Source organism: Lineus longissimus, chromosome 6 (assembly GCF_910592395.1).
Source record: "Lineus longissimus chromosome 6, tnLinLong1.2, whole genome shotgun sequence".
Lineage (NCBI taxonomy): Eukaryota > Metazoa > Nemertea > Pilidiophora > Heteronemertea > Lineidae > Lineus > Lineus longissimus.
Window position 1 is genome coordinate 18,720,655 of NC_088313.1, and position 15,953 is coordinate 18,736,607.

General features: G+C 40.4%; 3 protein-coding genes across 4 annotated transcripts; 2 read left to right on the top strand and 1 right to left on the bottom strand.

Annotated features, from left to right (window-relative positions):
• The first annotated feature begins 29 nt into the window (after positions 1–29).
• LOC135489662 (nuclear receptor-binding factor 2-like) lies at positions 30–2,888 on the top strand. Its single transcript, XM_064775114.1, has 3 exons — positions 30–69; positions 716–800; positions 1,027–2,888. Exons 1-3 carry the CDS (start codon positions 46–48, stop codon positions 1,707–1,709), a joined length of 792 nt encoding a protein of 263 aa, XP_064631184.1. The 5' UTR covers positions 30–45; the 3' UTR covers positions 1,710–2,888.
• A 5-nt stretch (positions 2,889–2,893) lies between these two features.
• On the bottom strand, positions 2,894–4,594 carry LOC135489661 (uncharacterized). Its single transcript, XM_064775113.1, has 2 exons — positions 4,153–4,594; positions 2,894–3,813 (listed from the first exon to the last, which is right to left on the bottom strand). Exons 1-2 carry the CDS (start codon positions 4,575–4,577, stop codon positions 3,009–3,011), a joined length of 1,230 nt encoding a protein of 409 aa, XP_064631183.1. The 5' UTR covers positions 4,578–4,594; the 3' UTR covers positions 2,894–3,008.
• Positions 4,595–4,636: 42 nt separating this feature from the next.
• Positions 4,637–14,391, top strand: LOC135489329 (FHF complex subunit HOOK interacting protein 2A-like). 2 transcript variants are annotated; one of them, XM_064774639.1, is made up of 17 exons: positions 4,637–4,760; positions 5,275–5,353; positions 5,596–5,765; positions 6,005–6,109; positions 6,400–6,522; positions 6,800–6,913; positions 7,216–7,409; positions 7,739–7,933; positions 8,292–8,371; positions 8,597–8,709; positions 8,924–9,189; positions 9,433–9,523; positions 9,721–9,861; positions 10,222–10,362; positions 10,549–10,652; positions 11,098–11,124; positions 12,132–14,391. In XM_064774639.1, exons 1-17 carry the CDS (start codon positions 4,716–4,718, stop codon positions 12,244–12,246), a joined length of 2,103 nt encoding a protein of 700 aa, XP_064630709.1. In that variant the 5' UTR covers positions 4,637–4,715; the 3' UTR covers positions 12,247–14,391. The 2 variants fall into 2 exon arrangements, with proteins under 2 accessions (XP_064630709.1, XP_064630710.1); XM_064774640.1 differs by lacking the exon at positions 11,098–11,124.
• Positions 14,392–15,953: the final 1,562 nt, after the last annotated feature.

A 15,953-nucleotide genomic window follows, 5' to 3' on the forward strand; every position in this document is an offset into this window, starting at 1 on the left:
AGCAAGACTTACTGTTTACAAGTTTATTTACTTCCGGGATCAACAATGATGGAGGGTCCACTAAATTTGGTTAGATTTTCCCTTAAATCCTTAGTTAACGCTCTTTTTTCAGCATCATTTTGCGCTAATCGTTATCTTTATGAAAAGTAGACTTTATGATATATCATTTGGCCTGAATCTAGTCAGTAATTTGGCTGAATTTTGTTGTTTTTTCTTGTTGATTTTGACTTTCAGTTTCACTTGTTTTGACTTTTTGTACTGTCAAATCATGGAAAGTGTATTGAATGTATTGCACACTATTCACATTCACATTATTCACTAGAGTACTTAGAGTCTAAATGTAGGCCCCTGTATTCATTTTACAGTGATTTGACCATGTTGTTCATAGCAATAGGTTTAATAGCATTGCATTTTGGACATATTTGTAACGATATTCCATTTCTTAAACATAAGCCTGATAAGGAGAATCAGTCGGGCATACATCTCGGCAACACTCCATGGCATAGAGAACAAGTTTAATAAGAGATATGACACTAGACTAGGAATAAACTTGCGTCCATTAGGAAGTTTAACACATCGGTTGTCACTAATGTCAGATGGAGACCTCATCTATGCCGGTCGATTGGGCCTCCAACTTATCAAAAGTTGCAGTTTGATTCCAATAATTGGCCCCCTCCCATATCATTCTTACATTCGTTTTTTTTCTTGTATATAGGCACACCTACAAGGGCGCAAAGCTGAGCAGTATTTGGCAGCAGGAAAATTTGATGATGCTATCGCTTGTCACCAGAGGGCTGCAGGTATGGATGTCACAAAATTTAAAACAGATGGTGAATTAGCGGCTATGAAAAGGAAGTTGACTAATGGAATCTGTTCCTCATATCTCAGTCACAGTTATAAGTTATAGTCTTGCAAAATAAAACCACTTGAAGTCAAATTCAAAGTTGATTAGCTGATTACTGTTATCCATAATGTGCAGAAAGTTTTCCACCTCATGATAACCAATTGATTTTGCTCACTTTTCAGAGTATCTTGATGAAGCCCTGTCAACGACTACCAAAAATAATGCCTTGGAGTCAATAAGGCTGCAGCGAGAGAGTCACATCAAAGAACAGGATGTGATCAAGATGAAAAAGCAGAAGGCAGCAATGGTAGAAAAGGCTCGTATAAAGGAGCAGCAGAAATTAGCCAAAGGTAGAAGCCAGACACAGGATGGCGGGGATGAAACTGATGACAAGGTTTGTGATGAAGAGCAGTATATGACCATGATTTATACTACAATGGCTGAGACAGACTCCCTTCTTCAGTTCATGGGGAGTAGACCACATCGCTCTGCCTCTGCATATCAGAAAATGATCAAGAAACTCTCCAGCAATGAGGATTCCTCTCGCACTGGCAGTAAAGTGCCAAAAGATGATAAACAAGTCATTGAAGAGTTAAGGATACACAACGTCGAACTGCGTAAGCATTTGGAGAGAACCTTGAACGAGCTTGACTCTTCAAGACAAGAGTGTCGGTTGTTAAAGGACAGGTTAAAAAGCATTGAGGACAAGCCATTATCGGATTCTTCAGAAGGTTCTGAAACATTCTGTGCTGTTCGTTCCACCGACATGTTGGAAGATTTGCCTAGTCTAGAGCTGCCCCCACTTGAAATGCCAAAATTTGACTTTCAAGCATTTAAAGATTTTGAAGATGAACATGATGAATAAACATTCTGGATCAGTGCATGGGTGGAAGCAGTGTACTTGTAAAACCAAATGAAAAAAAACATAATGCATAGTGCATAATACAAAAAGGATGCATGGGGGAAACCTTAGGATCAAAAAAGATTATGCATTTTATCAAGTGTATAGAATATCTACTAGTTGAGTATAAACTGTCATTTTACCCCTGGGAAATGATTCCCTATGAATATGACACTTGTATTCACAATCTGCGGACTATTGAGGACAATGTCACAACCTGAGGACAGTGAAGAAAACGTTACTATCCATTCTTAGAAGCTAATCAAATAAGCAATATTGGTAATGTGTATCTTATTCCAGGGATCCTTATGTTATGTCAGGTTGTCAGATGCTGAAGTAATGGAATGCATTTGGTATCAAGATTGCCAAGACAAGTTACAATTCCTCTGAATGTCTAAGTGGGTTTTCTATCGCAAAGTATATTGTACATCCATTTAATCTTATTCATATATCGGTGAGCTAGCTTGATATTCTGTTCCCATTCGCCAGTTTTCTCGCAGAGGAATTTGGAACTTCCGATCAGGTATTGACGAATCAGGAGACATCTATCATGCCTGTTCAGCTCAGACAGCATAGACAATGGAACTTAGATGGCTGGCTTCTGATAGGCAAGTCCCTGAGACCAAGTCCCACATTCTTTGCTTGAGGGGAGTGGTGAATCAAATTCCTTAATTGTGATTTGCTGCATGGTTTTTAAATGCATGTTGATTGTTGACCTTGGTGGGAGAGTATTCATTTTATGCTTCATATAGTACAACCTTTGTGAAAGGGCAACTCCACCCTGTATGTTTCTATCCAATTCCTTTCTCATATCAATTATAATTGTTGAAAAATTCCTCTCAATGGTGCTGTATCCACATGATAAGCTAGTCTGATGAGAGTTGGCATTTTTCAGATGAAAACAACTTGTTATTCCCTGGAAGTGTAGGATGTACCGTTGCTTTTCAGAATCAGTTGTCTTGCCGTCTTGAGCACCGACATCACACTTTAGTTCTTCAGAAAAACAATATCCAGGTAAAATTCTGGTTACTGCTGGGTGTATTGAAGTTGTGGTTTATTTTATGGGCAAAACCATTAATCAGGGATTATGAATATTGTTATATTTCTTTCAATCAATAGAAGAAATAAAGATATAATTTTTGCAATCAATTCTTGCTTTTATTACTGATGATGATCAATACCTAGTAACAAAAGTAGGTTCCAGCTTGAACTTTTCAGCAAGCATTTGTTTTAATGCAACTCTATGAGATCTAACTAAATGTTTCAATTTGATTCCTTTACTACTTGTCCATGGTCTCTGTCGGCAACAAACCGTCCTCGGCTTATGTAATAAGATTTGAGATTTTTACAAGAAACACAACACTTGTCAAGATACACTGACCAAATGGGGAGTGCAGCTGAACATTGTCTTGAGCGAATATACCATCCAACACTACTACTAAGTCCCTGTGCTGGCTTTGTCCACTTCTCAACAAAATGTGATGTACAGTCTTTATTTGGAATGTCCACCTCCTTCCAGCCATCTAGAGAGATGCCAGTACACAACACGATGGCACGGAGACATTTGAACACTGCTTGCAAGTCACTGTTGATCATTCTTATCTTATCGGGGAAGCCTATGGAGAGAGGTTGGACTTCCTTTCCCATAAAACTCAGCTTCACATCACCGTCTTTGGTGACAGTCAATGTGTACACCAACGGATTTCCATTGACTGAGTAGTTAGTTGTGATGTAGCGGACTTGGAGGACACGCTCAGTATGAAGGGTAACAGAAAGGTCCTGCGGCACCATGACTGAGGTCAGATTGAAGTCGCCCTCCGCCTCCATCACAGGAGAAAGAATCTTTATTCCAAGATACAATTTTCTGCTCTGACCGCCTTTTTCATCCGGGTGAGTCATGTATCTCAGAAACAAAGACGGAAAGTATCTCAACACCATTCTGTTGAACGGCACTTTCCCAAGAATTTCTTTTTTCTTTTCGATGCAGTCGTTGGCATAAATAAGGTGGAGGTCATCGGCTGTGCAGTAGCTGTACTTGTTCTCAACTTGGACGATACGTGTCAGGATCCTGGAAAGATATGGTGGAAAAGATTGGTTTAAAGAAAAGTACATGTACATGTATTATGGGAGTCCCATGTCCACCGGCAGATACAATGTAACAAGCTAAATACTGTCATGACAGTGACCTGGCAAGTTCAAGTTAAGAGAAAGCTATTCCAATCTAATTATTACTAGGACAAGTTGAAAGATCTATGATCAATCTTGACCTGCTGAGATGAATAGACGAATTCGAAGAAGTTTGTTTTGGCGCTGACCAGTCATGCCTTTCACCTTGAACAAAGGATCGCTGTGTCTCTAGGCATTTTACTTTTGATAGGCAAATGCGAGACAACAAAACCAAACTAACCACATAGACGCCTCGGCCACAATGCGGTCGCTCTTCCGTTCCTCGTATGGCTTTCTCTGCGCGCCACCCAACCGCGGCGGTGGCGAGTCACGCCTACCAGCATGTCGTGTAAGACTTTTCGACAGCAAGGCAACTTCTTCATCAGAGGTATCATCTTCCTCTTCAGGGTTGTACTCATCATTTTGTTCAGCCTCCTCAACACAACTTTTTTGGCCCACCCTTTGATAGGTTTGATCTGGGCTGGGGTCATTAAAATCTTCTACAACCTCATTTGAAGTTGCATTTTCCAGGGCGTCTGAATCAATTTTTTTCTTCTTTGCCTTGTCACAAGGCTTTTCGATTCTACACGATAAGGAAGAGCACTGATCGGCTGTCGTTTGAGTTATTTTGCGACGAGGACGAGAGTGTTTTGATTCATTCGGCATTTTCAGATTTTGTGATTCTTTTCAATTTGGGTCATGACGCATGCGTAGTTTCACTTCCGCAGTGCCAGCAAAACATTTCAAGAATTGTCATTTTGCGTTGTTATTTCTTCATAAAATGTAAAATAGAGAGGCAGAAACATGTTTCATCGATTTGCCAACATACTTCACAGTGCTGTGGAGGCGGTAGGTATATCTACATTACTTTTATGCCTATGTATTGGGTGTAATAGTTGTTTTTTTACCCGTATGGTGTGGCTATAGTGCATTGATTTATGGCAACCGATTTTCGACATGTCCCTAATCAGATTTTAGCAGATACTCAATTACCTTACACTGCTGTGTGTAAACGGTTTGCCAGCTCATCATGGCTTTCCATACTCGAGTGAACAGCTAAACCTGGTTGGTTTTTCGAGTATGCCATGCATCATCGATCATGCAACTCTCAATTTGTCATCCGATCATTCTCAATCATCTTGATAGTTGATGGATGGACGATAAGTCGAGTTGGCACTGTGGGCAGTATGGCCGACTGATCACAAATCTCAACGTGAAGTTGTCAATTGTAATTTCCTGTGGCAAAGTACAAAGTGAAGATTATAATCGGTTGCATGCTGGTTATGTCGTGAAAAATCTTGGTAATGTATTGTGAATTGTTTGGGTTTTATTTCATGAAATTCTTTTAAAATTCTACTTCCAGCTTGCCCCATCTTTATCCTTGCAACAAGATTTCATTGCACATTGGAAGGCTATAACAACATATTTTGTTGACAGTAAAGGTAAGAATATGTTTTCAATATATTCCTCTGACTCTAGTCTACCAGTAGTGTAGAGGTCTGAAAGTCACTAGTGTCAGTGTTGGCCAGATATCACCAAAAATGTAAATAAGGCGCACACTAGATACTTTCAATTGAAATCGACAGATGAGCTGGCAACTTTTCCTCGTGATTTCAGCGGGCATTAACAATCTGCTTGAATTCCCTAGTTAAATGATCTTGATTCTATTTCTGTTGAACTTTAGATAATAAGGCGCCAATTGAGAGCACGAACATCCCGACACATTTGGATCACATGCTGACAGTTCTCATCCAAGAAGAGATGAGTTGTGAGAGTGGTAGTACCGGACCATGTATGGAGTATATGCTCCATCACAAACTGTTAGAGACGCTCTATACACTGGGAAGAACGGATGTAGGTTGAAGAAAATGCCAGTTATTATACTCCAATTAGTAGATATAGTCTTGTAATACTACTATCAGAAAAAAGATAAAATTATAATACAACTACGGTAGAACCTCTCTCAGTGGACGCCTCTATTAAGAACACCCTCTCTATTGAGGACAGTTGTGGTCCCAAATTGGTGGTTGCTATACAATTTTACCTCTCTTATCAAGACCTTTCTTTGAATATCAGGTTTGTTCGTTTTTCAGCATCCTCCTGGCATGAAACAGCAGGTTCTCATCTTTTTCACAAAGCTGTTATCTAAGATCAAGCAGCCTTTACTGCCCCATGTTAGTGTTCACAGGGCTGTCATTGTAAGTAAAGCAGGTTGATACTTTTCTATCGTGATAAACTGTTGACTGAGGAAGCATAGAGGCACTGTGAAAGAGTGTCCAGCTTGTTACGTGTACATGACTCTGTTACATGCACAGCAGTGCAAAGACAGACCAACAGATGACTGACCTTAATCAGAAAAGATGTAATCCTTGAGAAAATATGAAGTTGGGTCAAATCCTTCATTACCTGGATTCCTCCTTCTGTTCCCAGGAGGAGGCGAACAACCATGTAATAAACTGGTAATAACTGTCAATACTGTACATTTCAGAGGTTGATCAGGGTATGTGGAGAGGTGCAGGCTGGTCCCACTGAAAATGAGGAGGTTCATTTTCTTTGCACTGTTTGTGGGAAACTCAAGTCGGATCCCTATCTCGTCAACTTTTTTATCGAAGTAAGTCAAAATTCAAGAAGTCTATTGCAGTGCTATTGATAAATCATAAATTTTGCATTCATGATAGTCTTCCCTTTGCTAAACTTTCACCTGTTAGTGATAGTCCACTACACTTGGATTTGAACAAACATTATCAACTTAACAATTAGAGCCTGGCAAAGAGAGTGTTACTTTTCAACAATTGGGGTCTTCAGCTGAAATGTTAGTTTAGGAATCTACTTACTCTTCTGAGTCACCATACATAAGATTATCCGTCTTTACTATTCTCCTACTTCAGAGCCAAAAATCGCGAGCCAAGACACAGCGACCGCCTGCTGGCAGTGGGAATGGGAAGAAAACAGGTTCTGAGTTCAGTCTTGTTGAGTCGTTGTTATCTCTCTCAAAGAGTGAGGTAAGTGGTCTTGATTTTGTTCGGGAGAATCCTTTTTTTGGAAAGACCTCATATCTTCAAGTTGAAACTTTTTTATGCATCCACGTTTGAAACTTCTCTGTCATCCTGTACTAGCATGGTAGAGAAAAAAACAAGAAAAGAAGTGGAAATCCCCCCATTCCCCAAATTCCCTTCCCGAGGTGTTGTCACTCTGACAACAAAAGCACCAATGAACTTCATGAGATGGGTCAGGAAGTCATTTACCTTCAGTAACACCTGGTTAGAGTACTGCTTTTCAGTGTAGGATTCATTCTGTATTTCAGGACGGTCGAGTTGCCGTCAAGTCTTGTGAAGGTCTAATCCTGTGTGCCAGTCTGCCAGAGCAAGCCTCTGCCTCTTGTCTTGTCAACAACACCAACTTCTGTAAAGAAATGATCACCAAGCTTTGCCACTTGTATGAGAAACTACCAAAGCTTATAGACCCAACTGATCTAGAGACAGTGGAGGCGAAGTGGGGGTACGTAGTTATAGAGGGAGGAATTCTGAAATTACCAGTCTGCCTTTTGGGATTGGAGCCAATAAATGTTATTGCCTTTGGAATACTGCCCATCGAGGTATCTCAGTTATAACGTTATTGTCTCTGACACTGTTCTTTGACTTAGATCTTTCATTTGAAAAATGGCAAGCAAATACCAGTAGTACATATTATTTTGTTTCAATGAGAATTTTACCAGTGTGTCTTGAAAATGAGACAGGGATTTAACTGCGTCATAAAAACATGACCAGAAGTTGAATCTGCTGAATACCGCCGTGCTGTTTTGACATCCATGAATCCTTTCTTTCAAGGTTGGACATGCATATGAATGAATTTGATCCTAGTCGTAACTTCCCCGGCAAAAGGCAGTTGATATCTCTTCTCTCCTGGTTAGACTTCCTCGACCAGATGATATACGTGGCAGACCCAGTCGTCGGGTCGAAACTCGCAGAACACTTCAAAGCGGACTTCCTAGATGCCATCATATTACCAGCTGTGTTACAAACGTAAGGGTTCATCCTATATCAGCTCATAATCAGGAGGTCATGGGTTCGACTCTCAGAGAGATCACTGCTGTCTGTTTTTGTGTCCTTGAGCAAGCCACTTACCCCTCCTTGCTTTTCTCCACCCAGGAGTAAATAAGTAACGTCGTAACGAGCTGGCAGAGGGTGAATGTCGAGTCCTTGCACTGTAAGGGAGCTTGATTCCACACTCCCCAGGGAGTTGAGCTTATACAGGAATGTACTGGTCGAAAGCTAGGGGCAAAGTGCTCGTGGGCCAAATCAAGTGGAGCACTATGTGGAACATTATCATAATTTCAAGTTCTGTTTTACATAGAGCTTGACTTGTTGTTGTCTGTTTCAGCTCGGAAAGTGGTGCTATCACGGCTACAGCCTTCCTCACCAAATGTCTCAAGCTTGTCTCATCACCAAGGTTACTGCAAGGTCAGTCCTTTGCAAATATACGAATTTCATAACTTTTGTCGTTTAAACTGTACAGATTGATCCTCGGTGGCATTTAAAGCTAACAGTTATAAACGTTTTTACCATCAACTCAAAATTTCAAACATTGTCAAAATTCAAGTTGATAAATTCTACAAAAATCAAGTTGCATCTCAAAGCATTGGCCCTGGCAACGTCGCAAGTTCAATGAATGTCTCTTCATTTCAGAATTTGCTGTGTTCATCCTGGGCGAGGGGACGAGACCAGAGAACCCTGGTGAGGAAGATAAACATAAGTTACGGCATCAGCTTATGAAACGCTGTGATCATTTGTCAGAAGAGGTGAGTATGATATATTTGAGTCACTGACCCTAATCACAACGCATGACTAATGAACTCAAATGCAGAATACCAGATACCAGGCATCTTCAATGCAGTTCTTTTCTCGCTATTTTATGGGAATTGGTTAGACTTACTGTCGTTATAGTGGAGGTACGTTATAACGAGGTTCGACTCTACTGTTTATTCACCTGTCTTATCTTATGTTTTCTTCCAGTTAACTATAACAACCCTAAAGCTCTTCGAGATGCTACTTCTCAAGGCCAATGAACACATATTTAAAAACCTTTTGTTGCGGAACCTTCTGTATCGAGACTATAGGACAAGTGAGGTTGGTAGTAATGATAGCGTGTCGTCAGAAACAAAGGAGCCTGAATCTACATCGATGCCGCGTCAAGACTCGATGGACTCCGATACGCTCATTTCTAGTGGTGACCACTCACTGACAGAGATGGAGTCGCCCATTCATAAAATTGTAAATAGGTAAGATCAGGTTTTGCTCAGTTTATTTGAGGCATGTTATTCTTTTGTAAGTTACATGAGTGGTAGAACGGGAAAGTTTGCTCGTGTAAGTTCTTGTCAAGCTATAGGATACAATTTTTCATAGTCACAGGATGTGTTGGTACTTGAAATATGAAGAGAAACTTGCCAGTCTCAAATACACCAATTGTAATGAGGTGTTCATTTGTTGCCACTGCTGTATGACATGTCATCTTCCTGTTTCAGTTTTCTTGTGCTTGTCCCTGATGATGTGAAGTCTTCCTACCAATGTGCCGACAGTGGCTATGACACGTATTTACGAGATGCTCATAAACAGGTATTTTTGCATTTCTCGTAATTGGGAATCCACTCGAAGCCGTTCTTGCCCTTCATGATGGTGTTATGCTGATAACCTGACAACCATGATAAATTGTTACTTTACACCTCATTTGAATGTTCCTCATCGAATATTTATTGTCAGTTTGAATCAGATTAATGGAGAAGACGCTAATTTTGCTTTCCTTGCTGTGTCAGTTTTCAGATTGCGTGCTCCAGTGCTCAGAGTTCAAGTGGCCCAAGCAGCCTGTCGCGGAGGAAGCTTACAAAAGAGACAGTTTTTATGAGGGATCTTTCCTTAAGATTCTCTTTGATAAATTGTCCAGAATGTTAGACCAGGTATGTGCCAGTATCAATGACCACTGGAGCGTATGATGCTAATCTCTTCTATACTCAAGTGATTTTGTGTCTGCTGCTTTGTCAGTATATTATAAAGTTTTTGAAATAAAGCGTTTTGAAAATACAGTCAAATTTCTCATCAAATAGGTCACCAGTCAATTCAATGCATTATGGCACCAATTAGTGACTAAAATCACTGGCCACAATAAAGAGAATGTCATCCAGGCTCCTACACATTGTTAATAGCTAATCGAATTCATGCTTTCACAGATGATTATGGCTGTGAATGGAGTAGTTTGGAGTGTGGCTTGTAGTCGATTCTTTCCCAATTTACTAATTATAATCATGTCTACTTTACAGAGCTATGAGATTAACCTCCAAGTGACGTCTGTGGTATCGAAACTTGCCTTGCTTCCTCATCCAAACTTGAATGAGTATTTACTGAATCCGGTTCTGCCGTCTGGCGAGGGGTGCAGGACACTCCATAAAATCTTCCAAAAGGTAAGAAATCCTTCTCCCATTGATGAGTTTGTTTGTTATGGACGGAGGCCCTTTAGCCATGATGCTCTGATATACGTGTGAGGAGAAGACAGTATAGGACTTGTGACTGCTGCGTTGCATTTGTTTGCTGACCCTCCCAGTCTATATACCTGGGTTATCCACTCTGAACATTACATTTTTTTCTAGGTTGTCCATGACATTTATTCTCGTGCCAAAAGTACAGACAATTTCAAGCATCAGTTGGTGGACGCCCGGAAAAAGTTACTGGGGATCGGGGAGATTATTAACAGGTACGCTATCGGTCAAATCGAATTTCATGTTTGGCATTAGTGATGCTGTTGTGAATCATGTTGTCAGGCAGTCTGAAACTACTAAATTGAATTGACTAAATGGCCTAAAGGAGCTCTTATATTAAAGAATCATGAGGCAAAACCTGTGTTGAAAATGTGTCTTGTCCTCTATGTTGCATCTTGCTTCAGTCTTCCTTCTGAAAGAGTGCATGCGCGAGGCAGATTTTCATTCAAACTGCAGCATGCAATTTCCGTTATGTATGCATGTACGATCATGTTGGGCAGGTAACAGTTCGTAGTGTTTTGTTGTAACATAGAGCATGTGTTAGCTCTTTCAGAATTTTTTTGAAAAAAAATTTGTGAAAAAAACAAGCCGACAGAAATATTGCTTCTTTTTTGATTTTGTGTTAATTTTGGATTGTTCAATTTTAATTTGTGTGAAAAGACGTAAACTGATGAGTAGTAAGAGGAAGTAAGTATGTTTCTTCATTCGCTTCTAGGTGTCGCCACTTCATATTGCTTCTCTTTTGTTTGTGTTTGATTTGCTTTCCCCAGAATTATAGGGCGATCTTGACAGTAGACGGTGTCACCTTTGCTCATACTGCTTGATAAATCCTTACTTACTTGGGTAATAGTCATGGTCTAGGGCTCCTGTCGTTAAAAACAACAGCAGTCACTGTCACTTAGTTTGAATTTGACAACTGTATCAAACTCGGTCACTAATTTTAGGAGTAAATAAAATGATTTCAATTTAAGAGACAAACTCGGAAATTATGCTTTTCACAGCTTTGGTAGATTTTATGTTAGCTTTCCTCACTTCACACGCAAGCTAGGGTTTGGATTCTGTTTTGGGAGTCTCTTCGGTGGCTTGGACAAAGAATTTTTGGTACACATGGTCCCTTCTATTCTTTATCCTTAGTTTTTTTTCTTAGATAGATCAGCAGATGATGAGCTTTGAATATTAGAATGCTTACAATTTGTTTTAGGGTAGGCGTAGTAGTATCACTTCATTGAATAAACTGTACGGATGAATTTGGTAAAAAAATAGCAACAAATTCTATTAGGTTACTATCAGCATTGTTATAAGCAAATTACTGTGATGTGCCAAGTTTCTGAAATATTTATGCTGAGTGGAGACAGTCAGTGGGGGATTACTAAGCTGGGGAGTGTTGCAAGTAATAGAACTGTCCGTCTGTTCCTAGTTTCCAAGTTTAAAAATAACTTGTACAAGGGCTGAGGTATTGACAATTGAAGGAATTGGAAGTTGATTGGACGGGTATGCCAGTCTGCCTAAAGAGACCCGCAAACAAGCGATTTGTGTTGCCATAACCTAGGATCATGATCACATGCAATCAAACTGTGGTCATTACAGGTTGCTACGACTAGAATCAGTGATGGCAGCCACCTGCAATCATATAATCAAACCCCAGTGATTGTCTTCCTTCACTTTTGATATCATTCTGTGTTTGTGTTTTTCAGGGGTGAGAACCACAGTACGTTGGAGGGAGTGATAGTTTTGGAGGAATTCTGCAAGGAGCTGGCTGCCATTGCATTCGTTAAACAGCATGATATGGTATCGGACTCTAGACACTGACAAAGAGACAAATTAGATCTGAACATTTGCGAAATTTGACTGAGAGAGAGCGTCTCAGACTCAAAAAGAGATGCAATAACAATGCATAAGAATATATTTGTGCTGTCAATGACGTGCTATAGAACTTACCTTGTTCCAGATCAGCGTCCCAGGTGGTGGCTCCCTCTATGGGTCATGGGAAGTTGAAATAGCCAACTTGAAAGGTCAGGCTGAGTCTATTAGGAAGTCACATTGTGATTTGGAACCAGGCTTCATGACATCACACACAACAGAGGCTGACCCAACAAGTCAGACAGTTTATATCCTTATAACGGAGAGCCCCCCCTTGGAGGCTGCTCATCTGGAGATAGGTGAATTATTGCTTTCTGGACCATAAGGAACTTTTTGTTACCTTCGTGGGACCTAATGTGTATTTTCAGAAATCTCCCTTTTTAAAAACACCCATTCTCAGGTATTTTTTCCACAAGAATTCTTGGCACCATTATTTTCTTCGTCTGCTAACTTTGGAGCTATATTAGAAGCGGCGCTGCTAACTAAAGCGCTAAAAATTCATACAGTTGTGATGTACATAAACTTTGCTGGCTGAATTTGCAATAGTAGAAGGGTGTTTGGATATAGAAGTGCCTAACAAAGCAATACAGTACCATACAATACTGTTCATAACGCATTTATGCTATTATTAGTTTCTTCACAATGTGAATATCCTTGGTCTGTGAAGCACCAGTAATTCTGTCTCTGTGTAATACAACAACATGTAGTCCCCCACCTGTAACATAATCCATCCCAAATAGTCACCCACCTGTAACATAATCCATCCCAAATAGTCACTGACCTGTAACATAATCCATCCCTAATCTAACTTTACTCATTATTCTATAGGTTATGTAATCGGTATCAAACTTGTTTCCATCATGTGGGTTCTTATTGAAACAGATGGAGGACAAGTAACCTGTGAATCTGGCCCCGCTTTCAACAGTTAAAATCAGTAAATGGATCCTTTTCAGTTGGACCTCTAGTAAAATGAGATGTTTATAAGTCGTGGTAACTTCTCCCATGTTGTTTATCATGTCTTTGTTATTTACATTTATCAACATGATTATTATTATAACTTTTTCTATATAGCATATTTGTATTAATATTTAAGTTATGTGGTAATATGATAAGTCTTTCATTTGTTAGTTGGTGATGATACAATGGGTGATATCAATAAAGACTTGTAAATGCTTCTGCTCCAGTAGTGTACAAAAAGGCCTGATGTACATTTACATTGTATATACACAAGGCTTTAAGATTTGACGCGTCTTTACACAATTTTTATCACCCATTGACTCTTGAAACCTTGTCTGTATTAACTTTGTCATAGCCTACATCATCCTGATCCCAGGTGTTCCGTACCACTCAATACTTTGTCCCTGAGGGCATCAAGAGCATCGTTGGCATAGCCTTGTGGGTCAAGATGAGCTATCCTATGTATGCCATGCTATACTGGGGCAGGGTTGATACTCAGATTGACAGTGCTCAGTGTGAGCCATTGAAACTGAACATAATAATACAATGTATGAGCCATGAAACATGAACACAATACAAAGTACATGTACATGTATGTTTATTCGTAACAATCTCCACATATTATGTAAAGGTATTCTAATTCTGTGTGTACACTAGTACTGTTTGTTGTTGAAGTGATAGGTTCATGTTTAAGAGACCAGTGTGAGGAGCAATTTCAGGAAAAGCTTGTCTCGAAACCTGTTTTTTCCAGCTGTTTTAGTTTTGTAAGGATCAAGACGAACAGAAGTTTGATTTAGGGATGAAAATTAATATGTTGGCAGTATTTGGTGACAAGGAGTGTTCTTGTGGGTCAGATGTTTCAATGAATAGTTCTGTTACCGACAGCAAGACTTTAGTCCTGTTCTCCAGTGAAATATTTATTTTTTTCAATTTGCCATACATCAGTTTGGGTAATGTTGTACATTGAGCATGAATGGGAATGGCTCTAACTTGTGCCTGGTCAGTATCCCTGAGGGCGACCCAGGGTGTTGCTGACCTATTTATTGAATGAATGTGTATGATGCTGTCGGGAGGTATGTGTATGCACATAAATACTGCACAGAAGTCCGAGTCGGAGAATAAAACCTATTTACATCATGATAGTGTTTGTCTGTTCATGTACAAGTTGATGTTTCCCCAACAGCTTAAAGAATCGTCTTGATTAGGCTTTGGAATTCATAACATTCTCATCCGATTTTGTATTGTGGTGCTGTTTCTCAAGAGACAGGACTTGGGTGTGACTATGTCCTCTGTCAATAACTGACTGAGGAGCGCAGAGGCAATGGTTCTCAAGAGACAGGACTTGGGTGTGACTATGTCCTCTGTCAATAACTGACCGAGGAGATCAGAGGCAATGGTGCTCAAGAGACAGGACTTGGGTGTGACTATGTCCTCTGTCAATAACTGACCGAGGAGATCAGAGGCAATGGTGCTCAAGAGACCGGACTTGGGTGTGACTATGTCCTCTGTCAATAACTGACCGAGGAGATCAGAGGCAATGGTGCTCAAGAGACAGGACTTGGGTGTGACTGTCCACAGCCAAGAGCTGAGACTGAGAAGATCAGAGGCAATGGTTCTGTGTCCTCGTTCAACAACTAATCGAGGGGATCAGAGGCAATAGTTCTCAAGAGACAGGACTTGGGTGCGACTGTGTCTTCAGTCAAATGCTGACCAAGGATATCAGAGGCAATGGTTCTGTGTCCTCGTTCAACAACTAATCGAGAAGATCAGATGCAATAGTTCTCAAGAGACAGGACTTGGGTGCGACTGTGTCCATATTGAAGAGCTGACTGAGAAGATCAGATGCAATAGTCAGGACTTGGGTGTGACTGTCAACAGCCAAGAGCTGAGACTGAGAAGATCAGAGGCAATGGTTCTGTGTCCTCGTTCAACAACTAATCGAGAAGATCAGATGCAATAGTTCTCAAGAGACAGGACTTGGGTGCGACTGTGTCCATATTTAAGAGCTGACTGAGAAGATCAGATGCAATAGTCAGGACTTGGGTGTGACTGTCCACAGCCAAGAGCTGAGACTGAGAAGATCAGAGGCAATGGTTCTGTGTCCTCGTTCAACAACTAATCGAGAAGATCAGATGCAATAGTTCTCAAGAGACAGGACTTGGGTGCGACTGTGTCCTCAGTCAAGAGCTGACTGAGAAGATCAGAGGCAATGGTTCTGTGTCCTCGTTCAACAACTAATCGAGAAGAGCAGAGGCAATAGTTCTCAAGAGACAGGACTTGGGTGCGACTGTGTCCTCAGTCAATAGCTGAACGAGAAGATCAGAGGCAATGGTTCTGTGTCCTCGTTCAACAACTAATCGAGAGGAGCAGAGGCAATAGTTCTCAGGAGGCATGACTTGGGTGCGACTATGTCCTCAGTCAGTGTTATTCATTGATCATGATATTCAAAGTCTTAGCTTGGTACATTGAAGCCAGATTTCATGTGGAAATCTTACAAAGACCGGGCATGTTTCTTTTCACGAGTGGAAGGGTGAGACCATTAGGTCGTTTGCCAGGTAATCTAACAACGATCTTCACCACTCCCTTATATAAATAATTGTATTTAAATATTTATTGTATGATCATCTGCGATGGGACATTGTCATAGAATTGATTAGACCATTGAATCTGAGAACCATGGTGCTCAATCTGAATAATCG